The 27804-nt window shown below is 39.4% G+C and overlaps 1 protein-coding gene across 1 annotated transcript in view; it reads right to left on the reverse strand.

Annotated features, from left to right (window-relative positions):
- The window catches only part of RBFOX1 (RNA binding fox-1 homolog 1), a 2506415-nt gene that overhangs the window by 8005 nt on the left and 2470606 nt on the right, over window positions 1-27804 (reverse strand). Inside the window, exons 18-19 of the mRNA XM_032144704.2 lie at window positions 25029-25093; window positions 8232-8284 (exon numbers count right to left, since the gene is read on the reverse strand). Coding sequence (XP_032000595.2) covers window positions 8232-8284; window positions 25029-25093 — 118 coding nt within the window. The remainder of the gene's footprint in view (window positions 1-8231; window positions 8285-25028; window positions 25094-27804) is intronic.

Consider the following 27804-nt stretch of genomic DNA (forward strand, 5'->3'; position numbering starts at 1 on the left):
CTTAAGTCAGAGGAACGAAGCCAGTCCCTAAACACCTAGAAGAGCAGTCCCGGCTTTCTTGGCACCAGGGACCCGTTTTGTGGAAGACGGTTTTTCCACAGACCAGGGAGGTGGGGAATACTTTCAGGAAAAAACTGTTCCACTTCAGATCATCAGGCATTAGATTCTCAAAAGGAAGTGTGTAACCTAGATGCCTCACGTGCACACTTTAGAGTAGGGTTTGTGCTCCCATGAGAATCTAATGGTGCCGCTGATCAGATAGGAGGTGGAGCTCAGGCAGTTATGTGAGTGAGAGGGGGCGGCTGCAAACAGGAAGCGTTGCTCACCCCCCACCCCGCTCACCACCTGCTGTGTGTCCAGTTGGGGACCCCTGACCTAGAAAATGACTAAAAATGCAGCAAAATCTCCAAAAATCATACAAGTAGAAGTGGAAAAAATGCTCCAAGATAACATGGAGTCATCTCTCCTTGGCTCTGTTTGAGTTTCATTGGTAACTTCCTTAGTTTGTCTTTAAAGTGCTTATCTTCAGAAATCACTTAGCACATGTTTCAGCCTCGTGATTTCCCTGCCTCCCGTGAGAAGTAGGAGGGAACACATCTGAGCTTTTTGACCCTACATGGGAAGCCACAGAACTTGCTTTTTTTTGTGCATGGATACCTGTCATACATCAGAACTATGCATACATAGTACACAAACAAATCCAACACTATGGCATCTAAAAGACTCAGACCATTTACCCATAGCAAATGAGATCACATCATCTTTTCTCTATCCCACCAATGCCCTTCAAAACCTATTCCTATTCTGAATCCCAACAGCAGCTTTGAAGGAAAGCAGAATAGCAGCCACTCTCGTAGTAGAGAAGAGAGAGTAAGTCCCACTTTTGGTGATGAAATTCTCCTGCCCTAGAATACCTCCTGTAAAAAAGGAGCTGTAGGCACATTCTCTTTAATGCAGAACTCGAGGCCATCCTTCTCTTAGAAATTTCATTTCTCCTTTCTCTTTCTCTTTACTCCTGCTCTACCAAAATCACTAAGAATTTTTATTGTGCTTTGAAATCACCATGGCACCCCAGCTATAGTTTACCCCACAGGAGGAAAAACAAATTGTATCCCTCATGAGATTTTCAATACCCTTCCATGAAGCAGGGTTGAACAGCAGCTGGGGATCCCTCAAAGTGAGAATTTCTCGAGTCAAACCCTGACTCTTACTTCTTCCTAAGTTATCTCAAAGTTCTTCTCTCTGAGTTGGTTAGACCATCTATAAATGGAGATGATAATGGTGCATCCTGATCATACAAGGCTACAGTGAGGGTGAGAGGAGGGTTATGGTTACCAGTTAAGGACCAAACAAGTATCAGTTATTAAGACTGACAGGATTGCAGCTGTTGCCTCTTGTCTATTTTAGGTGGGATCAGTGAGCTTCCCGGTATAGCCCCGGGGGGATACATGTGTCAGAGCTACCCCTGAATTGGGTTGATGATCCAAAGTCTTATCTACTGGGATCTCCCATCCTCAAAGCAAGCAGCTCAAAGATTGAGACGAAACAAGCAGGGTGAGAAGTAGGGAGGTTCTGGCCCCTGAACCCCAAGGAATGTCCCTCTACAGCACTAACACACCCACCTATCACCAGGAGGCAACGTTAAAATACACTACCAAGACACTGACAATGTCCACATTATCTGTCACAACGCTTTAACTCCTGGTGAACATCCCTCACCTCCAAATGACCAGTTCTTGGGGACACACAAACTCAATATTCATTTGAGCCAAATGACAAATGTGGTTCTAAAATGGGATTGAGAGAAATATAATGAAAGCCACACATGCAAGACATATGTCATTTTAAATTTTACGGTAACATTTTAAAAAGTAAACAGGTGAACTCATTGTTATTTTTTCCAGACTATTCAAACTGTCATCACTACAATGTGTAACTCACAATTAATGGTATATTTTACATAACTTTTGTACTAAGATTTTTTACTTACAACTCATCCTGCTGTGGACTGGCCACAGCTCAGGGGGTCCACAGCCACACGTGAACACAACTTTAGCAAGTCCTATTGTGTGCTCTTTTCACCATTAAAACGAAAAACGTCGGCTGGGTGTGGTGGGCCCCTGCCTGTGCTCCCAGGACTTTGGTAGGCCAAAGGGGCAAGATGGCTTGAGGCCAGGAGTTTGAGATCAGCCTGAGCAACAGAGCAAGATCCCATTTCTTCAAAAAATTAATTAAGATATTAGCTGGGTGTGGTAGTACATGCCTGTAGTCCCAGCTACTAGGCAGGGTGAAGTGGGGGGATCGCTTGATCCCAGGAGGTGCAGGCTGACAGTAAGCTAAGATCAGGCTATTGCACTGAACTCTCCAGCATGGATGACAGAGACCCTATCTCAAAAAGAAAAGCTTCCTGATTGATCAGTTAGTGTTTCCCAAGGTGTGAGGTCTTTTCTATTGCAATTATCTGGGGCAACTGGTTAGAATGCAGATTTCCAGGTTCCCTCTCCAGACCTACGAATCACAATCTCAGGGGCAGGGGAAGAAGACAAAACAGGTTCTGCATTTGTAACAAGTTCTCCAGGTGACTTTCATGCATTCTTCTAGAATTTGATACCCACCATTCCATTTTTTAAAATTCTGCATGCATGGATACAGCACTTTCCCACTTAGGCTAATTCAGACTATCTAGATATCTTTAATTTTCACAAATTAATTGATTAAACACACTTTATAGGGTACTGTTATTGCATGTAGCAAGCCTGAGACTATGCCTCATATACAGAAGGTTCTCAATAAGTGGAAGTATTTTTCCTAAGTTCCTTTGCTTATATGCCCCCTTAGCTCCCTATACTTCCCCTATTATAATACATATCACACTTTATTCGAAACGGACCAATTAGCCACAAATCAATTTACTGCATGACAACTTTGCTGAATAATCAAATCACTAAAATGCAGGAAAGACAATTAGATGAGACTTGCTGAAGGATCAATTAGAGGAATGGCCAATTTGGAAACTTCTTCTAAATATTAAACGTTACCTAAAGAAGTTTTAATGTAGCTGCCAGCATGTGTAGGTTGAGAAGTGGGGATAGAAAAATGAAAGGTGCTGATGACACCTCCTTGTACCCCCGAACTTGCTTCTAATTGGTAACTTGGGTAGCAACCTGTCCCACAGAGGACAGTTTCAACAGCTTCTGCAGATTGTTCATTTGGTCAAGGCTTTTTTGCAGACCCCAACCCTAACCCCACATGGTTGTGTCCCATACTCATCAGGAACCGAAATGAAAATGTGTCCCCAGATTTGCAAAGGGAATGCGTGGTGGGTCCTGGCATGGTGGATAGGGCCTATCTTCCTGCTAGCGAGTCCCAGCCTCCGCCTACCCCCTTTATACACACACACACACACACCTTCACACACCCTTTGGGCAGGGGATAGCTGGGAGCTTTCCACTTGGACTCTGTGTCTAAAACAACTATTTCAACCTGTCTGCTGGTTTTCAGGGACTAGGATATTGTTAATTGATTTTCGGCCACTAACTTTCAGCAAAAAGATGTCTGGTGAATTAACCTAGAACACACTTGGCCTGTTTAACCCTCTGTCTTTCTTAATACACAACATGCTTCCTGACCTGACATCTGCTACTTCTATCCCCACAACCACACCAGTACTCTCAGCACATGGAACTAAACATATGCCTGCTGCCTGAAGGGGACAAGTCAAGTTAAATAAACTTCCAGTGGAACAACCGCTAAAGAATCATTCAGTGCCCTTGGATCTCTTCCAAATAGTAACAACTTTGTCATCCAACTCACAAATGCTAGTTTTATAGGAGCAAGATAGCATACTGGAGAAGGTAGAATTCCATGTGGAGTCAGAAGGTCAAAGTTCCAAGGGAAAAGAAAAAGGAGTGTGTGGAGGCAGTGTGACCCAGAGGAAGGGTTGTGGCATCAGATGGACCCCGGTGTGGCTGTGGGCAAGCTACTAAATGTTTCTGGACCTGAGTGTGTTTTTCACTTTGCAAAACGGGGATAACACCTCTTTGAGCTGCTGTGATACACATATATGTGCATATATAGTTTATCATACATATACATGCATTATACATATACATGCACGTATGTATCTCATACTAGCACACATAATTTGCTCAGTAAATGGCCGTAAGTTACTATTACACCCTGGAGAATTCAGCAAAGCCCCAACAAGGGACAAAGGGATAAAGGGTTTGCTTTCCTCAGGGATGAAAGCCTTGGTGCTCCATGGAATTAACTGATAGACCCTTAGAACAATAGTGGGGAGTGGACATTGAACGGACTCGACCTTGTACACTTATAATCTGCCAGTATGTCCTGTTTGTTCTCCCATCAAAATACAGCTTAAAGATGACCACTTCTCACCCGCAGCCACCCCACTAACCCAAGCCATTGTCACTCCTCTCCGGATAGCTGTAAGGGCCCCCCCATCGCCCTTCGGTGCTGTTTCTTCTGTTCTTTTGCAGTTTGGTCTCCACAAAGCAGTCTATCCGATCATTAAAGTCAGATTACAACCCTCCCTCCAATGCCTCTGCATCACTCTTAAAATCCCAAATATGTTCTGTGGCCTCCAAGTCCTAACTTGCTCTGACCCCTGGCTACCTCCTAGATGTTACCTATAAAACTCACCTGTACTCATATCCGTGGGCCACACTGGATGTCTTACTCCTGGACATCTCAAGTATGTCTCAACCACAGGGTCTTTGCACCTGCTGTATGTTTCATGGGTCACACCTTCACTTTATATTTAGATCCCTGCTCAAATGTTACCCCCTCAGAGAGGCCTTCTCTGATTGCTGAGTCTTTTACTTTCCATCCCCTCCCCTGCTTTTTGATTCATTATAGTAAGCTCATAACTTACTATGCATATATATTATCTGCATATTCATATACGTGGTTTGGGATCTGTTCTCCCATACAATGAAGGTCTTTTGATGAGGGCTTCTCCTGACTCATTTAATGCTATGTCCCCAGGGCTTTGAACAGTTCCTGATACCCAGAAAGGACTCGAGATATTAATCAACTGAAAGGAATTTCTAGTCACTGATTAAGTAACTTGCTTTTCAGCCTCCATTCTCATACCAGACCCTTCTCCTGCAACTACTACAATCACCAGCCTGCCGTGGAAAATTCCTAATGAATCACAGAGGGAGACCTCCCGTCTAAGAAGGGAAAATCATTTTCTCCCTTTTTGCCATCTATTGCAGAATCCAACTCATCAAAGGTTCTTGACGTTACTGAATGAGAAACTACTCAATTGTTCAAGCTGGAAGCATTAGGAGGTGTCCTGCCCTGTTAAAAAAGCCTAGTCCCAAGTGATACCCAACAGAGCACACATTCTTTGGGAAGAACCAAACCAAAACAACACAACTAATAGCATTGTTGAAACCCCTGGGTAAGAAAATAGATATCCTTGTAAATTAGTCTCACAGACCACAAATGTTAATGAAAAATGCCTATTGCATGTGGCTAGAAAAAGTAGACCAGATGTGTTGGCACTCTTGACAAAAGACCCACATAAAAGGCATCGCTTTTCTTTGAAGAACAAATCCTGAAATGCTGCTGTTCTACTGCTTAATGAGTTTCATCTCGCCATCTCCACTCTAAGCCCCTGACAGCTGCCTGTGCTTAGCCCATCCACCATGTGTATCAATGTGACAGTAGCACCTCTTCATAAGAATTTCAGTTATAACATCCATCAAGCCCCACACTGAGACTTCAAGCATGTTGATATTTTTTCTCCATTTAAAAATAGACAACTTGCCTTTTGTCAAACTCAGATATCCAGTAGATAGCAGGATTCAATAAACCCGCCCTAGTAAATGTTTTTATAAGGAGGTGAGAGCTCATTACAGTAGTGCTGTTCAGAATGTGGGTAGTGGGCACAGCAGGGTTTTTTTTTTTTTTTGTTTGATGGAGTGAGTCTAGCTCTGTTGCCCAGGCTGGAGTGCAGTGGCACAATCTCTGCTCACTGCAACCTCCACCTCCCCAGTTCAAGCAATTGTCTGCCTTAGTCTCCTAAGTAGATGGGAATACAGGCATGTGCCACCACACCCGGCTAATTTTTGTATTTTTAGTAGAGATGGGGTTTCACCATGTTGGCCAGGCTGGTCTTAGACTCCTGACCCTCATGATCCACCTGCCTTGGCCTCCCAAAGCAGGTTTTTTCAGCATGTAGGAAATGATGCCCTAGAAGTCTTTCACTGAAACCATGAGTTACAACCTTCGTTGACTGAGCAGTTTTGATTTTTCATTTTCGTTCTATGAGGAGGGTGAACTTGCTGGGAGATAATCTGACATTTGATTGATATGGGTGTCTCCTTTTTCATGCTTCTTTCGAAATTCAGAGTTCAAATGGAACCTTGTGAAGCATACAACATATTATTAAAATGGCCATCAAAGGACGAGGGATGTCTCTGTCAATCTGAAATATGATCAATAGCAATTCATTAAGAATTTACTGAGCAGCCATCTAGATTAGGTAGATGGAAGCACTCACCACACTCATGCAAACTTTCATTTTCTGTCGTCCTTCTTAGAAATATTGTGTGTGGATCACTTGCTTACAAGGCAGGGTTTAAGTCACGGGGCAAAATCAGTATCTGACTTTTTCATGTTTGCTCTAAGATGTCCAAATATAACCTAACATACTGCAACATGCACAGGGGTTAGCACAAGGCAGAAGCTCTAGTTCACTGAGGCATCTATACATGATGCCTATGAGTATTTTAAATTAACATTATTCCCCACCCCGACCTCCCATTCCAATCAGTCTCCCCTTTTGTTGCATGCTCCATTCCACTAAGGCTCATGAAAATGTTAAACAACTGTTGTATTGCAGGAACCTTCCCTGCCACTCCCAGTAATTCAATTAACCATTGCATCTAGCATTGGGCATTAGTAAAGTGTTAAGGATGTCGCCACCTCTCACAATGAGAAGCAGAGATAGGAGTCTCGGGGTTAAGAGGGAAATTGCAGGACCATCATCAAAGAGGTTTTATAGAAATAAAGTATACCATTGCTTTAAAATGTCAGCATGCACCATGCATACCTCTTGAACTCACCAGGTAAGACTTTAAACCGTTATAAAGGCTGAGGCTGACCACATAAATAAAACTGACCCTGCCTTTTAGAACAAAGATAGTTGGGTACGTGTTCCTAGCTCTCTGTGCTTCCTTTCATTCATTCATTCTAACCAAAGGCAGTAAATAGGGAGTGAAACATTGGCACATAAGCCTTTCTTTACTGCACCATTGATAAAAGGTAACAGATGAGTGTTTATTTGTAAGGTTCGGTTTAATGTATGTGTCTGAAGGTCATGGGATGCTCAGTTATGTAGTGATAAGTTGTAACGTCCTCCCTCGCAGGCTGAAAGCAACACATTGGCAAGACTTCCTAGTGATCGTTTTGGTCATAGTTTAGGCTTAAAAACGACAAAAGGAAAAAAAAGAAATGCAGTGTTAAGGCACTCACCTATCTTGGCATTTAATGAATTCCATACTAATGAAAGTACAAATTTAACTGTTCTGAACCACATCAAAGAAAAAAGACAGGTGTTATTTTGATGGACATATCATGCAGCTATGCAATTTCCATTTGCCAATGTCCTGGTTTCAAAACCAAAAGACCTGGTCTCTCTAAGTCCTGCTACTTGAGAGATGTTTTACAAGAAAGGAAAAAGAGGATCTTTGGCTAATAGAATGAAGATCCCCTTCTTATAAGACAGAGATAATTATATTCTTGAATGCATCTAAGCTTCATAGATTCAGTCTTTTACAGCCTCTAATATTCCATAAAGATCCCCAATAATTCACACATCAATCTCTATGAACCCAGACATAATACGTCAAAAAACATGGAAGTCATACGTCTGTGTACCTAATCTTCCTGTTCCGTATTTCACCATAAGAGCACTGATTATACTGTAAGATTTTCTTGTGGATTAATTCAACATAGTCTTACTTTTCTGGACCATGTATTACTAAAACCAGAAATAAAACATCAAAGTTAGCAAAATGCCTAATGTCATCTTATATGGCAGAGCCTCAAGGCTTCAGCTGTACTCCAAAGATATAAGATCTTTTTTTTTTTTTTTTTTTCTTAACTTTCTAGAGTGACCAACTGCAGCATGTGAAGAAGAAAAAAAAAAGGATACTGAGACTTGGATGGATGCATCAAGAAGTAGCAATGTTTGTTACCTGCAGAGGTGTTACAAGAAATTTCATCTGCTGCAACGAAGACGAACTGATTTCTGGAAGAGAAGATAAAATTCACAATACTGCTCGCTCAGGGGGAAATGTGCTCTCTGCCAATTGCTTCGATGTGTACAGATGAGGGGAGGGAAGGGTGCTGCGTGTGAATGGATGTTGCGAGGAAATGTGCTGATGTACCTCAGAGTTTAGAAAGATCATGAAATAAGCATGCGGGGACCTCTTAAAGTCATGGTAATGTCAGAATATGGACCATGTACAAGCTGTTGCACCAAATATTAATACTATGTGTTACCAAAACATGCCAGGATATGTTTCTAAGGCTAAAGCATTTCAAATTGTGCTTATATGAATTTCTATGCTAAAGAGATTACTTTTTAAAATGAGACTACTGATTAAGAAATAGGGTATACTACAGCTAGCTAGAAAAATTATGAAATTCCACTTATAATATCAAAAAAAATTAAGAAAAAGTGCTGTCATTTCAGAAGACAATTTTATATGGTGATGTGTTATGGGTAATAATTTCCTCATCAAACCAGGCTTGCTACATAGAGCTAAAGAGAACTCTTCAGTTGAAATAAACCCTATCTTTCCAAATTATTTTTAATGATACAGTATTAAAAATTAGAAAATGCTATTTTACTTTTAGTAAACCCAGAAAGATGATAAAACTCTCTTAAGATGTTTCCAGCTGTGACACTTCCACAATGTAATGTGTTCTCATTCAGAGGTACTACTTATTCGTCTACAAATAAGATCGTCTGTGTCAAATTATAAAAATGGCACAATGAGGTTGGCTAAAAGTTCTTAAATGCCTCAAAAGCAGCAGTACAGGGGCTCTGGGTCTCCATCGGTTAGATTTTTACCATGCCTATGGATCACCAAGAACCAAGATAAATGCATTTTTCTTCTTAGTGTGACTGGTTTTGTTGAAATGTTTCAGTGCTTCAAAAGGTGTCTAGTGATGGAGCATTTCTTAAAACATCTTAAGAAAGTTTTACTGTTGGAAGAGGTACACCCTGGAATATAAATAGAACTGCCATTTGAACATTCCCTAGAATTTCACATTCAGTTAAATTCTAGTCATTTCTACACGAATAAAAAATAAACAAGTTATACATGCTTTGAGAATAGTATTTTTAGTACTTTTCTCCTACATAACAAGTCACAACTAAGTTTATCACTTTCCTTAAGACAATAAAAGTTAACATAAGATTTTGGGCTATCATCTTTTTGACAGACTTTTTGACCCCATGAGTATCTGGCCCCAGATTCCCTATGTTTGAGGAACAATAAAATTTATCCCTGAAAACAAAGGAGATATTTTGGTTGAATATTTGACTTACTCACTTTTGACTTATACTAGGGGCATTAACACGGGAATTCCTAACTACAGGTATGATATTCTGGGGTGCACAAAACAAGCACTTAGAATAACCTCTATTTACAGAATGCTCATAAGAATGCTACCATAAGCAAGAATGGTGACCTGGTTTATCCAAAGGGGCAAGGTCTTTGCACTAGGCATTCACATATCTGTGGCAGGAGGGTGGGGCAGCTCTACCCAATTTCTACTGCCTAATCCTAGAAGAAGAGATTGCTAGCTTGTGTTCCCTTTCTGCAATTTTCCCTAAGGAACTGTCCAGTGTGCTAGACATGAGGAAAGCCACTTAGAACCAAAACAGATGTAAAATAGTGACTGACTGAACGAATAGGGAACTTTTAAAATGCAACCTACAAGTATGATTAGAACAGCCCTGTAAGAAACTGGGCTTGTTTTTAGAAATTGTTTCAGAATTTATAGTATGATGGTATCCTTGAAAATATTCTTTTTGACACTATGCACTTAACCTTAAGCTACCCCTTTTCCTTCCTCTCCTACCCTTTCCTTCCTTTTCTCCTTTGCTTTCCATTATTTTCTTTCCCCTCGTTCTTTCTCTCCTTTCATTTCCCTTCATTCTTTCTCTCCCCCACTTTTTTGAAAACCTATGTGTATTGATTTTTATTTTTATTTTTTTACCCATGGTCTCTTTCTGATCGCTAAGTTTCAGAACAAAAGGGACTACTCCTTTTGACAACTCGCCCTCTTCAAAAGAGTTGGCTTAGATTACTTCTGACTACAAATACACATCTGTTTCAAGGCAGAGTTCTCAATAATAGTGACATTTAAAAGACTATGCCATGGACTCTGCAGCAATGCCAAAAGGACTTACTTACCGGCTACCAGTTAAGTATTTTTTTTGACGTATCCATTCTGTACTATTTTATTTTTTAATCCACATAAACAATCCCACAACATCCCAGAAAGGTCACCATAAGGTGTCAGAAAAGTGCCTTTCTATAGAGTTCATTAATTAATTCCATGAATTCAATCTGTGTGATCACTACTTCCCTGAACAATGCTTTCATCAACTGATAAGTGCAATTAACAGGAAATGTCTGTAAAATCAGATTGGCTTTGGTGGCCTGCAGTGTCAGGCCAACAGAAGAATTCTGGTAGAGTTTTAAGGGGAGATTGCATGTTGCTGTCTATATTCACCATGTTATGCCATTTTATGTACAGCTGTTTCACCTTGAACTTTAAGAAATTATTGATTTAGAGGGCCCATAAATGGATCATCTATGACCCTCTCTCAAGCCATTTGCCCCAAATGACCAGAGACACACATGATCAAAGGGACGAATGCCTCTGCTATATCCAAACAACTTTAGGAAAAATTAACTGATCAGAACAATGCAGGTATATTCTGGACAGTGGGGCTACCTCTCAGGAGAAGAAAGAAGGCTGGTACCAGGGTCTGTCTCCTTATGCAAACCCTAGTGTGCTGCTTTCTCTCAACACAGACCCATGGATTTAAACTTCAAAATGCACCTGATTTTCCACAAACTGGTCTGTTCCTTAGTTGTTGATAAAGCAAGTCTGGCTGAGTCGTTCTCAACCTTGGCTGCACATTGCAAATAATTGGTACACTTCTAAAAATTTCTGGTTACCAAGCTACACCGAAGACAAATTAAATAGTAACCTCTGAAACTGGGTCTCGGGCATCAGCACTTTTTAAATACTTCCAAGTGATTCTAATCTGCTAACGTTCTTCGTTTGAAAATCACTTGTTGAGTTGAATGGTCTTTACCTTGGCTGCTCCTTAGATTCATAGAGGTTAAAAGAGTGCCAGTGATACGGCCCACTCCTGAAGGTTCTGCTTTAATTGATCTGCGGTAGGGTCTGGAAAGTAGTTCAGAAAATGCTCTGTAGGTGACTAATATGTGGCCCAGCTGAGAATCAGTGTTATGGTGCCAAGGCAGAGGGGATTCAAGAGATTCAAGGAAGGGATTCAAGGAAGTTGAATCACTGAATCTCTTCCAACTTTGGTTTCTATTTTTGCAACTTCTATTTGGCCATCATGCTTGCCTCCAGGGCAACTTAGCTACTTAAGCTTTAGACTATACAACCACACAAACCTGATCCAGTATCCAAGAAAGGGTACTTCTAGTTTCTAGATGCCTTCTAAGAGTTGACTTTAAACCTCATCCTGAAAGAGAAACTGCTCTACAGTGGCCATGTCATACTCTTGGTATTGGAGTTCTTCCTCACCTCTTCCTCTTACTGGACCATTTCTTATGGATTTACTCAAGATCATCCTTGCTTGGGTTTTTCCATTTTTCCTTGAGTCGGCCTCTAATTTTGTCTTTTCCCATTCCTGTCACCCAAAACTTTTCTATATTCTACATCTCCTTCTACTCCAAAATTTCTCAAACTTCCCTGAAGATAGGAATGTCTAGAATGCTCATTCAAGGTACAGATTCCTAGGTTTCAACTCTGCCCACCTGAATCAGAATTTCCAGGAGAGAGGTCTGGTAATCTATACACTTAATAAGAACTCAGGCCTGCCTATTGATCAGCTCCACGGGCACACATTTTCACTGTGCTCTGGTAGCACCTTCTCCTGTGAGGGAATCATGCCTCCTGCTACTTCTTACCTTGAAGGTTGGGCAACCTTGCTGAGAAATCTGCAAGTTCATTCCCATTTTCACTTCAAAGCTCACCTGTCCCAGGAAGACTGTTTCGAATTGGGAAGGCTTGGTTGGGTGTGGAGAAGAGGAAGGATTACTAATGTATGAAAAACGATGAAATGGCCAAATTGAGTTTAAGGGAGAAGGCTGTGTTTGTCTTGGCTCATGGGAATGTTGACTGCAAAGGCTACTATCTAACACTGATGAGGCACTTATGACTGCAAGTTGCCAAGTGTCATACCTATGTATTCATTTAATTTTTCTCATAACCCCTCTTTTTATCCTCTTGTAGATGAGGAAACTGAAGCATGGAAAAGTTATATAATGCGAGCAGCTGTTAAGCGGTAGAGGTGAAACCTGAACACAGCTGGCTTGGCTCAAAACCCAAGCTTTTACTGTCTAAGGTTCTGCTTGGGAACATTCACATAGGGGGTATTTAATCAGCAGTGGGGTGTGATGTCTCTGTGGAGTAACTTAATATTCTGAATCTTCATTTCCTCTAAGAAATATTTGAACTCCTCTTTGAGTATAATTGAGAGAATTAACATATTCTGCTTTAACAACAACTTGATTATGAAATGGCATGTGCCATGGTCTTTCTCTTTTCACTCTTACGTCACCAGGCTGACTAATCTTTTAAGATGGTTTTATAGATCAACCATCTACACTCTATCTGCCTCAGCTGGTGGTACACTTAAATTAGTCCTGTAGATTGCCACATATCACCCTCATAGCCCACTTTTGTTCCTTAGGCTAAATCTCATCTCTTGGCAGTTTTCCTTCCGAAAAATTACCCATGGCTGAAATCTTAGTGTTAAATTAAAACAAACAGTAGCCAGCCTGTGTTGCTGGAGGGGACATGAGAGGCTAGATATCAAGTCAGAGAAAACTTTCAGTGTGGGCAGGTGGAAGGTAAACATTCCCCATATCAAATAATACTGTTTTTAAGTCTTACTGGTAAAGATTCTGGTCACTTCTCATTCTTTGACTTCTTAATTCTGTTACATTGCTATTGTTACATAGATCTCTGGATCAATATCACTCATAGCAAGATTCTTCTTGTATCCAGTGCTATGAGTGTTGAATCTCTGACACACACACACACACACACACACACACACACACACACACACGCACATATTTAAACCTTCCAAGGATGTCTCCTAGGCAATCCCTACAGCTGAGAAGTTGGTCTTCTGGCCTGGTAGATTGGTAGATGGCAGCCAAGATGCCCCTAGATACTAGCGGGACAAAGTCCAATTCTACCTGTAGGTATTGGCATATCTGTTGTTTATAAGGCCAGAGGTTCTCAGGCCTGACTGCCCAGCCAATACTTTGTTTTTTAATAAATATTCAGCTAGGATTGTTTTTAAATAAAATACCAATGACCAGACCCATACCCCAGTCATTTAAGTTCAGCATCTTTGAGAGTGGTTCTCATGCACAGATACGCCTGAAAAACCCCTGGGGTTGATTCTCATCTGTCAGCCAGTATGGAGAACTCATATCTCACTGTATGAATACCTCTCTGAACATATGTATCTTGCCTCTGCAGGAAACAGAGTTGTATCTTTTGGGTTTAATGTAAATTGCGCTAGTGTTGATTTTAACATTTTATACGTAGTATAATTAGCAATTAAAATATTAACCATTATAGTAGTTATAATTAGTAATTGTTTTATAATCATGCTTACCAGGATGCTTCCTTTTTTACATGTAAAATTAAGGTGGAAAGTCACAATAAACAGTTTATTCTTGTTAAAGTTGCTAGACGTGCCATATGGAACTCAGCCATGAGTGTTTTCTGAATGTTAAACAATATGCAGGTATGATGCACCTATTAAAATTAATATTGCTGATCTTACCAAACAGTTGACTCACATCATTCATTCAACCCTCAGATTGTAAATGAGGGGCTTGCTACATATTGGGCACTGAGCTAAGTCTAAGGGGTCTAATGCTATGCTCATAGCCTTTAAATCACTGGAGTATTTTGGACTTGCCTGTCTGGAAGCTCATAATCTAATTTATATTTCAGTTTTATCACCTTCAAAGGGAGGTTCCTTGCAATCAGTATTTTACCTCCTTCCCACATACAATACTAACACTCTACTCCAGAATGGTAGAAATCCCATTCAGATTCATATTTTTTACCTGCCCTGTCACTTTTATTCATAGTTTCGTGTTGTCATGTGTACTTCAATACACTGTAGCAAATTGTAACTGAGACAGGGTATACACAGACAAGTAACCAAACAGATTGATTATAGAAAGCTCTCAAAGGTTCTACACCTATACCTTTTTGAAAAGGGGGGACACATGTAAAAACATTTCATTTAGACACACTTCCTATTGCTAACACGATATACATAAGGAAGCTTAAACAGAAAGAAGATAAGGTCAGTGAATCTCTCCCCAGTTTGGCTATTCTACCAAAAAAAAAAGATCTGAGTTCTGGAAATTCAAACCCAAGTTCATCTCCATTACCTGGAGACCTTGAACAGTTCCCTTTTGTCATTTTAGTTCCTCCAACATTTAACATTCTCCCCAGTTCCCACTGGACTTCTTGTCTAGGCTCAGGTGAAAGAGAACCAACAGTGAATCTGGAAACCCTGCTTTGTTGCATACCAGCTGTATTCCAATAGAAAATTCATTTCACTTTTCTGGGCCCCAGTTTCTTCATTTGGAAAAATTGAGATATATAAATAGTACATGCCCTTCCTGGACCTTTTTGTGCAGGTTGAATGAGAAACAAATGTGAAGTCATTTTATTGGTAGAAAAATTGGCTTTTTTTTCTTTTTCTTTTTTTGCTGTGTAGACTCATAAAGGAAAGTCTATTTCTCTCTCCACCCAAAGAAGAGGGCAGGCAATTGGTTTTACAAAAATCCAAAGCAGTGATAGGTAGAAGGCTGGGTTTATACTGGGAGATTGGGCATTTATCCTACAAAGCTAATGCATGTGTGGTGGCCTAAGTTGATCCATGAGCAGAAAAGATAATAAATATCCAAGGCACAGGGTGAAAAAGAAGGATACGCTATTTGATCTTTTGGTTCCCAATTTCTATTCCCCAACCTATTTTTATATTTCTAGGGTAGAAGTCAAGATTTTAAAACAACCAAAAACAAACGTATTTAGTCAAAAATTATTCTCACTCATAAAACCCGTTTCCACAGGAAATTCTTTTTTTCGCTCAAGAACAAAATACAATACTCCCACAGTTCAATGATGCTGCTGCTGCTAATATCCTGAGTACTAAGTGTCAGGATCTCTTAGAGGGACTTTCTGTTAATGACAGCAATTAATTCTCACAACCACCCAAAGAAGCAATGGTCATCCATTAATCTCACCTTGTAGATGAGGCAGTTGAGGGTCAACTAGCTCAATGCCAGCCTGCCCAAATTATCTCACGTAGTAAGTAACCTCACAGAGATTCAAGACCCAGGTGTAAATCTCAATCTGTAATCATATTCTGTCTATCAACAGCAATGATTTGCTAGTGCATGTCTATATCAGAGTAGGTCCAATGAGAATAAAAGATCCTGTTTGAAACCTTGACACAGTTTACCTACAAGTCCTGGGATGCTAAGCAAGGCACAGGTTCCCAGACGGTTAGTGTTACAGTGTGTCTTGGAGATTGCCTAGACTAAAAATAACCTTGCACTTTCCGGTTCAGCCTTCTTGCCTCAGCCTCTCCGGTAGTGGATAGGCCCGCCACCACCCCCGGTAATTTTTTGTTTTTTAGTAGAAGTCTCCTGACCTCGTGATCCGCCCGCCTCGGCCTCCCAGAGTGCTGGGATCACAAGCGTGAGCCACCGCGCCCGGCCAACCTTGCACTTTTAAATGCATTTAATTTAATGTACTTGCTATTGCCTCTATATATTCACTGCAAATACTAGCATACATTCCAAAATATGTCAATCTGAAACCGAGTTACTGATAACATTTGCTCCACCTCTTTCAGTTTATAACGTTCACCTTCTTCATCTCTTTCTGATTCTAATTAGTACCATGCTTTCCACTTAGCATAGGAAAAAACTGAGGGTCAGTAAAGTTAAATCAGATGGAACTTTTTCAGGTACTTCTTTATATTAGTGCGAATCTATGCAATTAATGAGACGATGTTAGCATAAATAACTGTTTCCATCCATGGATCTTTTGGGGTAAAGAATTAATTGTGGACCTCGGCCAGGAGAGGGAAGAAGTCACAATGGAATTGTCACTGTGGGATGCTCAATTGTTGATAGCTCTTACTTTCTCACTGAAGAAGGGAGAGTAGAGAGGCAATGGTAATAAATCAGTAATTTACAAAGATAGATCCTATTATCTCTTGCAAGGTTTGTGGTGGGACAACCCTCTGTCAACATCATTTATGGCATAACAGGGTAGAACAGAAGCTTGTTCTCTAAAGTGGGGCTTCTCAAACTTCACACCAGTCATTCTGGAATCTGGAAATTGCAGGTTCTGGTTCAGCAGGGCTGGGGTGTGGTTTGGGATTCTACATTCTCACAGGCTCCCGGTGAGGCCAGTGGTGTTGGTCTGGAAACTACACTTTACAAGGCAAGGCTCTGCAGGCTTTTTAGATGATCCACTCAAATCTTGAAATTTCAAAACAGAACAAGTTAATCCGTTTTTTTCCCCGTGTTTGTTCATTTTCTAAGTTTGGGAGACAGAAATGGAAGAAAACAAACAGTGGGGAAACACTCATTCTGAAAAAAACAGGGAAGCTGGTATTGCCCAGGAAGAATTATTAAAGTGCCTCCACTCCCACTACCTGGGCTCATATTCTGTTTGGTAGTAGTCATCCACAAACACTCTAACAAGGCAGAAATGGTGGGAAAAACTTCTTCATCTCTTAATACATTCTAAAATTTTAAATTACAAAATTGAAACCATGAGAGGCAAGAATTGAGAGGAAGTTAGAAGCGACTAACAATCATGGTTTGTTTTTTTTTTTTCTTTAAATTCCAGGTCCCCAAGACCCGTTAGAACCACTGATTTAGCTTATCATACGTGTGGCATATTTGTATAATCTCAGGCCAAAGCATTTCAATCTAAATGATTGGGATAATTATCAGAATATTTGGCTTTGATTATGTTTCAGCTTTCAGAAATCTGTTAATCTATTTGAACAGTCACACATCATAATGCAGCAAGAATTAGCTTGGAAAAAAAGAAAAGTGACTAGTTACTCCTTATATTCTCCCTAGTTTTTGCCCCACAGACTCCCATCCCCTCAAATTCCAACAGTGGCCCCTACTCTAAATGTTTCACATGTTAATTAAATATGAAATTCATTATAGTTTTGGAGAAGTGCCTAATTCCAGAAGAAGCAAGCATTGTGATTTACACCAAGGAAGCAATAAGTCATTTCTGTCCAGTGACTGTTTACATGCATGTACTACACACAAAGGTGGAAATAAATTAGAGGCCACAGTGAAATAGAAATCAATTCTTCTGGAAAAGAATTTCAACTTCTGATAAGTACAGAGTTAGAACTTGCTTTGATAACTTTAAAGGAAATATTAGACACTTTCAGTGAAAAATTTCATCTTATGTTGAAAGAAATGATAGTATACTACCCTCCACAGTATACTACCCTCCACAGTATACTACCTAGTGACAAAAAAAGAAAAAAAAAAAAAAAAACAAGGTAACAAAGTGGAGGGGTTTAATTTTTATTGCCACATCCACAACTACGGCATGAGCTAAGATTCTATCTTCTGCTTTATTGGATTACTGTCTTCTAGAATGTCAGTTCTTTTTAGCAATAGAAATGGCTCATTCATAGGGCTTTGCATGTATATTCTCGACAGAGCTACAACTAGAAAGCATTAGGCTTTCCCAACCTGCCTCTAAACCCTTCACAGCTGAAGGGCCCTGATGCTGCTACTGAAAAGATAGGCTTTATTTGCTTTTTTTGTGGCCTATCAAGTCAATCATCTGCGACCTAAAAAGTGTGTAATTAGGCCATGACATGACCAAAGGAGTTGTTACACCTTGCCTTGTCACTGGCAAAAGTGTCTACCCACGTGGCTGTTGACATCTATGGTCTGTTGGGCTTGGAAATTCCTTTAATGTCTCCCCAACTCCTTGTTGGTCCAGTCTGTTGACTATTACAGGACTGGTTCTTTTTTTTAAAATGATTCAATTACATATTCATCCAATAGTGCATAACAGTTATGAAGCCATTATAGATTACGGACCAAAGGCAATTAGTTCTTGAGAGAGAAACTTGAACACATTTTCTTTTAATGTGTGTGTGTGTGTGTGTGTGTGTGTGTGTGTGTGTGTGTGATTTCTATAAACTAAGAGAATCTCAGGAAATATATCTATCAGTTACAGCCATATTACTTCTCAGTACTGAGAGCCTGGCACCCATAAACCCAATTTTAAAAAATTACAGTGACTCTACTATCAAAACCTGAGATGTACCTTCCCTTCCTCACTATTTCAGAGCCATCTCCATACTTATCAAATGAAATCAGTGACAGTCTACAGAGCACATCAGGAGAAAATAGAACTATCTTAGCTATCCTAATTTTTTGGAGAATACACAATCAAAATCACTTTAAGAGGAGCACTGTTTATATATATATACATACACACACAAGTATTAAGAAATTTATCTGGTATGTGTGCTTTGTAATAGGAATCTCACAGGTATAAGTGTGTGTTTCTAGTTACCCTACAGCTGTCTAGGACAATCGCTTTCACTTTTTCTTCCTGAGGAGTGCCTGAATTGGCAAAAACCCCCAAAAAACAAAAAAATGGATCTGTTAGGAAAGTAAACTTTAAATGAACAAGAAAAAGTGTGTATTTATACATGTAGATATGTATAGGTGTACACGTGTTCAACCTGGAGTTCTAACTAAAACCTGGACATGCTTTTCTAGACACAGGGGCACAGGAGGATGTGAATTAAGGCATGAGTGACTCATTTCTGCTACATTATTACAACTTGACAGATCATGTTTTTTTTTTTTTTTTAAAAATTACAGAACCCAAGAGAGTTCATCAGGATGAGTAAAAATAAAAGATAAGAAAAAAAAACTAAAACCAAGAACAGCTTCTTCAAAGCACCATCAAAAATGGCACAGAGGTATGACTTTGGCTTATTGCCACATATTGATTCCACAGCCTAGACTCAAACTCGCAAGTGGCTTCTCTCTGCCTTTAGGTCTGTATCCCAGCTGGGAAGATGGCATGGGGAACTCTCCCACCCCTTCTGAACCTCCAAGAACTCCACCCTCAGTTCCTTGTTGATCTGAGAATACCATCTCTGGCATGGCCATGTTTTACAATGCTCTCACTATATTTTTCCAACAGATTTCTCAAAGACTGCAAACATAAATAAAATGATAGTCTAGCATAAAGTTGCCAATGTTTATTTTGCCAAGTAAGAACATGAAAAACAAAATTGGATGTCTAAAACTACCATTTGCTATTGTTCTAATTTTATAAATCTTTTTAAACAGCATGTGAGAAGGAAGAATGGATACAGCCTATTTCCCAGAAAAGAGGGCTGACAACCATATTACATGGTTGGTGTTTTTCTGTTTTGATAAACCGGTAAATATGCCATCAAAGGCAGTTGCCAGGTCTTGAACTGGCCTTGGGAGATACTGCTTTCAATACAGCACTAGAATAACATCTTGAGATCTCTCCTTGCCACACATCACAAAGAATAAGAACAAGGGCTGCTACTGCTGTTTAGCTAGAAATATTTTCAATCCCTATCAAACTTGGTTCAGATAAGAGGACTGGGGAAAGCAAAGCAAGTGCCCCCTTTGTCGTCTTTGCATGTCTACTTTCATAAAGGGTTCCAAATTATCCACAGGTTAAACTTTATCCCACCCCACAGGAAAAGAAAATGAAAACATAATGTCCGTAAAATACAACATCTTCTTGAAAAATCAACCTTCCTACAAAAATAAGCCCTTAAATGGTAAATTAAATTTCCTATTCAGGATGCTCATATACTTCATATGCTGACAGTCCCTTAATTTTCAGTATATATCATCGGATAAGAACTCCAAATAAAATGGAATATCATTGTAAATATACTTATTTCCCTGTCTATTTTCATGACAGTGTTTCTCTACTACTTAATCTGAGGCCAGAAAAGTTCTAAAATAGACAGGAAGTAGCCTGCACTAATGGAAATCAACTCAAATCCTTTTACTTTTTTAGTTCAGCTTGTACAATCTTTTGTACATAAGGATTTAGTCCTATTTTCTGTATTTAGCTTATGATGAAATATTAGAGGGCAGAAAGATGGTCCCTTCCTTGCTTCCTTCCCTCTTTGTCCATTCATCCACCCACCTATGTATCGATTTATCTCCACCTATCCATCTACCCATCCTTCCACCCATCTATGTATGTGTAAGCATAGATGCATGAATGTATCTATCTCTGTCACTTACATAATTTTTAAATAAAACTAAATCCTCTATGAACCTGAAAATATGCCCACTTATCCTTACTAGGTTCTAAGAAACACAAATCTGTCTCTGAAATAGAACCTTTTATTCATAGGTTATGAATGTCATATTTAACTTATGTTTTCTAGCACGTAGTTTACGACCACTTGAAATTAATAAGCCCTGGTCTCTTTGCATTAAGCTTTACCTGAATACACTTATAAGTCCCTTGTGAGGCCCCAAGGCACAAGTGAATGTGTGTGTGTGTCTGTGTGTGTGTGTGTGTGTACAGTGTGTGTGCAGAAAGCAAGATAACATGGCATTTTATTTGGATTTCTATTAAGTTGAACTACATACAATTTATATTGATATATGTATATATTTCATACATGTTACACCAGAGCCAATATGTCATTTTTGTCACACAAAAGTAGCAATTTCTAGCTCTATATTAGCAGTGAAACTTTAAGGCCTCAAAAACCAAAGAGGTATACATTAAAACAAAATTATGTTGCTTGCAGTCTTTTGCTCAGTTTAGAGATACCTGTGTGGCCTGGTGCCACAATTAATGTCAAAAGCTTCTTAGCTTTCATGGATCTTTACAAGAAATGCATGTTTTATGTGGAAGAAATGGCCCCAGGTAACTATCAGTGTAATCAGATTGTGATGAAATCTGAGTGAAAAACTGTCTTGCTTCCGTCTCTAGGCAGTCTGCATCTAGCTACTTTCTGCCTTGATGTGGAGGGACGTTTTCATGCACTGATCATTACGAAATGTTAGAGTGTTAGCAGGCAGGACAAGCATGACAAATGTCTGTCTGTCTGGGGAGATAACATTTTCATCAAAGCTATGTACACATCACATTTTCCCAAATATCTGCGGCACAGTTGATCAAACAGGAAATCTTTTCCACCCCCTCTCCACCTCCCAGTTTGGCTGCTTCAGGATGCAACAACAACCAAGTCATAATACACAAACCATGAGCCAATCAATAAAGAGAAGCCTGCCCCCAGGCTTAATTCAAGCAAGCCATTCATCAAGCTGATGTGATGGACCTGTCCAATCCAGAACGTATCACAGACACATCAGCAACACCAAGTGGCATGCAATGACCGGATGACCAAAGGCCCCTCTGCCATGCTTCAATTGGTTCAAGCTCAGGAAACGTTCTCCTTTGAGAGTTCAGACAGTTGGCTTTGCACAAATCAAAGTGAGATTAGAAACAAAGATTTGGTGAAGGTCAAGTGCTTTACCAAATGTTTCCTAAATGCCAAGAAAAGATGTTCACCTATTCCCATTAAATTTGTCAATGAGACTATAAAATTACCTAGTCCAGTCAGATCTTTTTCTTTTGGGGAAATCTCTGCCCACACCAGATGGTCTTCATTCTGGAGGTCAACATTCAGAGACTTTCAGGTTGCTCCGAGATAATCAGCATGTGATCATGTAACCAAGAAGATGATGGGCAGGGAGTTGCAAGGTGCCCATTAAGGACCTTCTGGACAGTCCTGAGGTTACTGGAGTTCAATATTTTTCAAAGGGCCCTGAATCTTTAATTTGATGAGGGCTTAATTGGTGCTGATAAAAGGTAAAATCCTACCAACTGGGGACATCAAACTTCTTTTGGTTTCAAGATGTCTGAAGAGTGAATCTCATGATTACAGGGAAAGTTTGTTGCTGTTTCTCTTTTGATCAATTGACAACCAGTGAGGATTACCAAAACATTCTCAATGCCTGCTGATTTTACTTCCTATTTTTGAAGAAGTTTTTTTGTTAAGTTTTTCTTTATCTTGCCTGTCTTCTATAGAAGAGGAAATAACCTTCTATCACTACTGATTCTATGCTGTGATGATATAAAAATAATTGGTTACACAATGGCTATTTCTGAGAGAAATTATAGGTACTTGGCATCTTTAATCTAGATTCAAAAGCTATTCTGATAATTTCACATTTTCCCCTAAATGTGTCTTCTATAAAAAGGTATTCTTTCTCAACATCCGCTTATTAAAGATAAAAGGAAGTAGCACCATTTAATAGACATTTAGAAAATCAGAAATACAACTTTAAAGATGGCTTTCTGTCCATTTACTTATTAATTAATTTACTTCAATGAATAATACCATATGTGGCAAGTGTCTTGCTTATCATAAAGTTAAATAGGGATAGTTATCAATTTCCACAGCAACCAAGAAGACCAAATGTGCCAATTTCTCTAATGAACAACAGAGGCCAATTATATGGACAACAGTATAGTTAGTTGGTTTCTTCAACTGAAACTATGGTACTAAAGTTGGAATTGCAGTTATTAAACATTTACCAATCCAAGAACAAGGGCAATCTTTCAGTGGGACGTGTTGCCAATGAGAAATCTGAATAATATCAAAATGCAGATTTTACATGTATGGTGTTCCAAAATGCAGAAATTTAAAAATGTTTAGATGAATGCAAGTAGAGATAGCCAAAATCTCAGGTAATTCTAATAGCATTAAATAGTGTTAATTGTTTAAATGTCTAGACCAGTCTTACTGAAGGAGTCAATTTAAATTATATCTTTGTAATTAACCTTTTTGTTTCAACTTGGGGATAGATGCACTTATAGTGAAAAGCAAGATAAATCAAATCCGTGTAAGATTCTTATAATTATACAGCAGGCTAAAGTTACTATGATTATAATTATATACAAAGTGGGTGTTTGAGAATTTAGCATCTAGAGATATTTTCATAAAAAATAATAGGGTTGCAGCTGAATCACATTACAATTGATATTTTGTGAATCTTCAGGGCAGAATTTAATAACATTAGGCCTTTTCCTTTGTAGAATGATCTTGAATATTTCAAGACTGTCATCATTTTTATTAGTCTTGTTGACCCTCTCTACTTTCCTAATACAGTGTCAAAGTGTGTTGAAGATAACTTACATGAAACACATTTTGCATCTTGGCAACTGATTACTGGGTAAATGTATAAATTATGTATTGAGAACCTTGTCTTGACAATTGTCTGGATTTCTCTGAAGGCCCCCTACAGCCTTGAGAACTTGTTATGGCTGCTTATAAGAAAATAATACCTGCATAGAACCAGACAGCAGATCTCAACTCCATCTTGCCAAAGAGCCATTTGTTACAAGTATATGCATGGCGTTTTCAAAATGCAGCTTTTAGGGTTCAGGGATTTATTCTGCTTTATTATATTTCAAGAATTCTGTAGCTACAATTATCTAACAGCACATCTCGTGAGAAATGGAATGGAACTGCAGAGAAAGCACACCACAGCAAACCGAGGTTGGAACTACATCACAACAGGCCAGGTAGGAGGACCAGAGGCTGCTCACACTTCCCATTCAAGAGTCAAATACATCGCCTGCTTACCTGTCTGACCCAGCATGCCCCAGCCACACATGCAAATTGTTATCATTGTTTTATTCGTGAAACATATTTTTAAAATAAAGGACTCATTACCAAAATAAGCACCCTCAATGACATTTGTGCATGCAGAGCATCTGAACATTCACATTTATGTCCTCAGAAAACAGAGCCAAGGAGTTGCATTCAATATGAAAACACACACTTTCTTTTTCAAAGCAACCATACAAAAGTAGCTACGGCTTGCTGTTTCAGGAACCAACTCATCTGCTAAGCCTGGGTGATAGAAACCCCTGATTTCCGCGCCACTCCCCCAACCTGCCCACCCATTCTGACTTCTACATTCCTCAAGCACACTGTGTTGCTTCCACTGCCGGCCTTAACATGTGGTGTGCATTACAAATATGAGTTGACTTATGTTTGTAGGATTGGACACCAGGCATTGCTAGAAAGAATGAATCTCCTTATGAATGCCAGGGACACTCTCCCTCTCCTTTATTTTTAATTCTAAAAATGCAATGGATGGAATAATTTATTGGGTATAAGACCTTGCAAAAAGGAAAGGGGCTTCAAATTGAAGTAAACCTTGTAGGATCATGGTCTGTTTTTCTTCCTATGAGTTAGATGAAACCGCGGTCTTATGTAGAAGACCATAAGAAGGTTGTACAGTGTGTGTGTGTGTGTGTGTGTGTGTGTGTGTATGTGAGCAAGGTGTGTTGTCACAGAAATTAAGAGATGTGAAAAACTACACAAGGACCAAGGCTATCATTTTCTTTGTGTCTTAGCAGAGAGAGTAGTTAAGAATGAGCTGAAGCATTTGCCCCCTCTCTATGGGGCCTTGAGTTCATGTTCACCATGGGACCTAACTTTTGGGATGCTACCTCCCCCAGCAGTCATGCAGTTTCACCAAGACCATACAAGAATCTCCTCTCCCATCAACTAAGTTAATTTCCAAGTAGTTGTCAAGCACGAGAAGGATGACCCTTACCTGTCACTGTAGGCAGCGGCAGTGGCAGGGGTAGGCTGGGCGTAGCGGTATGCAGCATAACCACCCTAAAACACAAGGAGAAATGTGACTCAGGAATGCAGCGGAGCCCAATGCAGGGATGCCCAGTGGCAAGACCACACCAGAGCAGCAGTTACCCAAATCTACTGAGCTAAAGTTGAGGTTAATGAAAGCTTAGTATCAAAGCAAAAATACAAAAACACCCTGGAGAAACAAGGGGTGGAATACCGACCCCAGCTGGATGTTAAAGGTTAGCAGTCATAAGCACATCCCAAAAGAAGAGCCTAGAGGCCCTTGGAAGAAAATGTACCTAAATGTTAATGGCGATTGTCTTGGGGTGGAGAGGATTATGGCGGATTATTTAAACACTCTTTATACTTTGCTGAACTTTCCAGATTTTCAAAATTGGTTCTGCTTTACCTTTATCAGATATCAACTTCAATTTTATTCAAACAATTCTTATTTTCTTATAAAGTTAAGTGAACGCTTTCCTGTCTTTTATATTTATTACAACACACTTTGATTGAAAGTTTATTAGTAATCTCTTACCTATCTGGTTGTTTAACCACTAATGTTATTGAAGAATGTCTTTAGCTGTCTAAATGTTACACAATTATTACAAAAATGATTGAACATTTCTTTTTGGCCGAAGATATCACATGGTTATGTATCATGCTGCTTCAGATGGAGAATTTGTTTGGTGTGGAAAACATGATACTCTTCTAATTTGTAAATAAAATCATTAACAGAAAAAAATCTGTAAAGAAAAAATAATTAACATTTAGTTGTATGTACCAGTAATTGCAATTGTTCAATTAAGCAAAGAGGACGAGCAAATAGGCACATTCAAAAGGAATTGTGTTCGGTGGAGCGTTGACGATCAAACTGTGAATATAACACAGCTTCTTGCTCAGTGGACCACAGTGATACATCAACCAGTGTACAATGAACTCAGCACAATTAAACAGGATCCAGTGTCCACTGATAACACAGGACCATTCAGGTTCTAATTAGAACACACAGTCCCATAATCCTCTGAGGTAAGTGTTCTCACCATCACCATAAAGGGGCAACTCAGGACAAAGGTATGCAACTGCAGAATCATGAGAGGGAAAGGTAGGTTCATGGCATTTGGCCTCACGAAACTAAATAATACAATAAGACATAGATGAAGCAGGGAAGCTACAAAAAGCCTCTTTCGAGATGTAGGTACACGAGTCTCAATTTCTTTCTGCCTCCTTCCTGCACAGTTAACTTACAGAGTAAATATGCTATCATTTGCACAGCAATTCAAAGAAACGAGTTTATCTTTTAAAGTTTATTCTTTGCATCAGCCCTGGAGAAGACACATCCAAAACATCCTGCCAGATAATCACCAATAATTTAGAACCAGTTTTTTTTTTTTTTTAAGCTTCCTTTAAAAAGATAATGGAAGTTAACCACAACAAAAAGAGGTCTTAGCCAGATGCCACCTGGTGTTCCAAACACTATGTTCTCCAATTAGGAATGGGGAACTCATTCAATGTGCTGAGGAGTTATAAAACCAAAGCAGTTAGCACTGAGTTCAACAAACAGAGTGATGGACTATAGAGAAATCGGGTCACCAGGTTTCTGGAGCCATTTTTCTATATAACTTGTTCATCTTCTTGGCTTTCATGATGTTCACAGAAAGATATAGGTGTGCAGGTACATACATTAAACTTAATGAGGTAGGGAGGGGCTAGAACTGGCTAGCTGATTTCTAGGAGACACTAGCTGCAACAGGCTTAAAGTTTTGAGTGGAGAGAATGTGTGTGGTATGTATGTCTTTCTCTCTGGAACAAGAAAGTATTTGCAGCAATCGGATGCCATGTGAATCATGATTTGGTGACTGTGAATTTGGTCCCACCAAAGATGTCTAGCAACATCCTATTTGCAAGCCTCTTGGTTTGAACTTTGCGTATCCTCCACCTTCTGCCTTAGTTTCAGTCAATGGAAGAAGGTAGCAAGTCTGATAAATGGGAAGAATTGCTGCGGTGCAAACAACTAAATGAACCACACTGACTAGTAGGTTATGTATAGTAGAAACATCAAATGCAGGTGTGTACACCTGGGATTCCTCTGCGCAGCAAATGGGGTCATCTACGAAGATCTCAAAATGACCTCTACTCTGTTTGCATATGACTTGGCCAGTTAAAGAAAATGTGTGTTTCTAGACAAGACAGGCACAAGTCGTCAATGTTCTGACATTATTTATGACTTTATTATCTAGAAATTTGCTTGTGAGTATTCCTGATTCAAGGATCAAGATCATAATTTTCTTAACTCTCCAGAGCCAGCGGAGAGATTTTTGACCTCGATCAGTGGTCTCATTGCTGTGCAGTAGACCACTTGGAGATGAATGTTCTGTATCTGTGCTGTCCAACAGAGTAGCTACTTTTAGTAAATGACTATTGAACTCTTGAAAGGTAGCTAGTGCAACGAACTGATTTTTTAATTTATTTTTCAGTTAATTTGAAGTTAAATGTAAATAGCCACATGGGGACTGGTGGCTAAAGGATTGGACAATACCAGTCTAAATGATCCCTGAAACATGTAATAATTAGGGAAAAAGGGATTAGGGTGGTTTTATCTCTCCATCTTTATTGCATAGTCTTCCTTTGCTATTTTTCTTCTGTATGCAGTTCATACTAGGGAAATGAGTTGTGTATTAACTCAGTATATGTGTGCATACACCGTAAAATATAAATTGCTTTACATACAAAAAATACAAATTGCT

The sequence above is a fragment of the Hylobates moloch genome, unplaced genomic scaffold (genome assembly GCF_009828535.3).
Source record: "Hylobates moloch isolate HMO894 unplaced genomic scaffold, HMol_V3 SCAFFOLD_23, whole genome shotgun sequence".
NCBI classification, from domain to species: Eukaryota; Metazoa; Chordata; class Mammalia; order Primates; family Hylobatidae; genus Hylobates; species Hylobates moloch.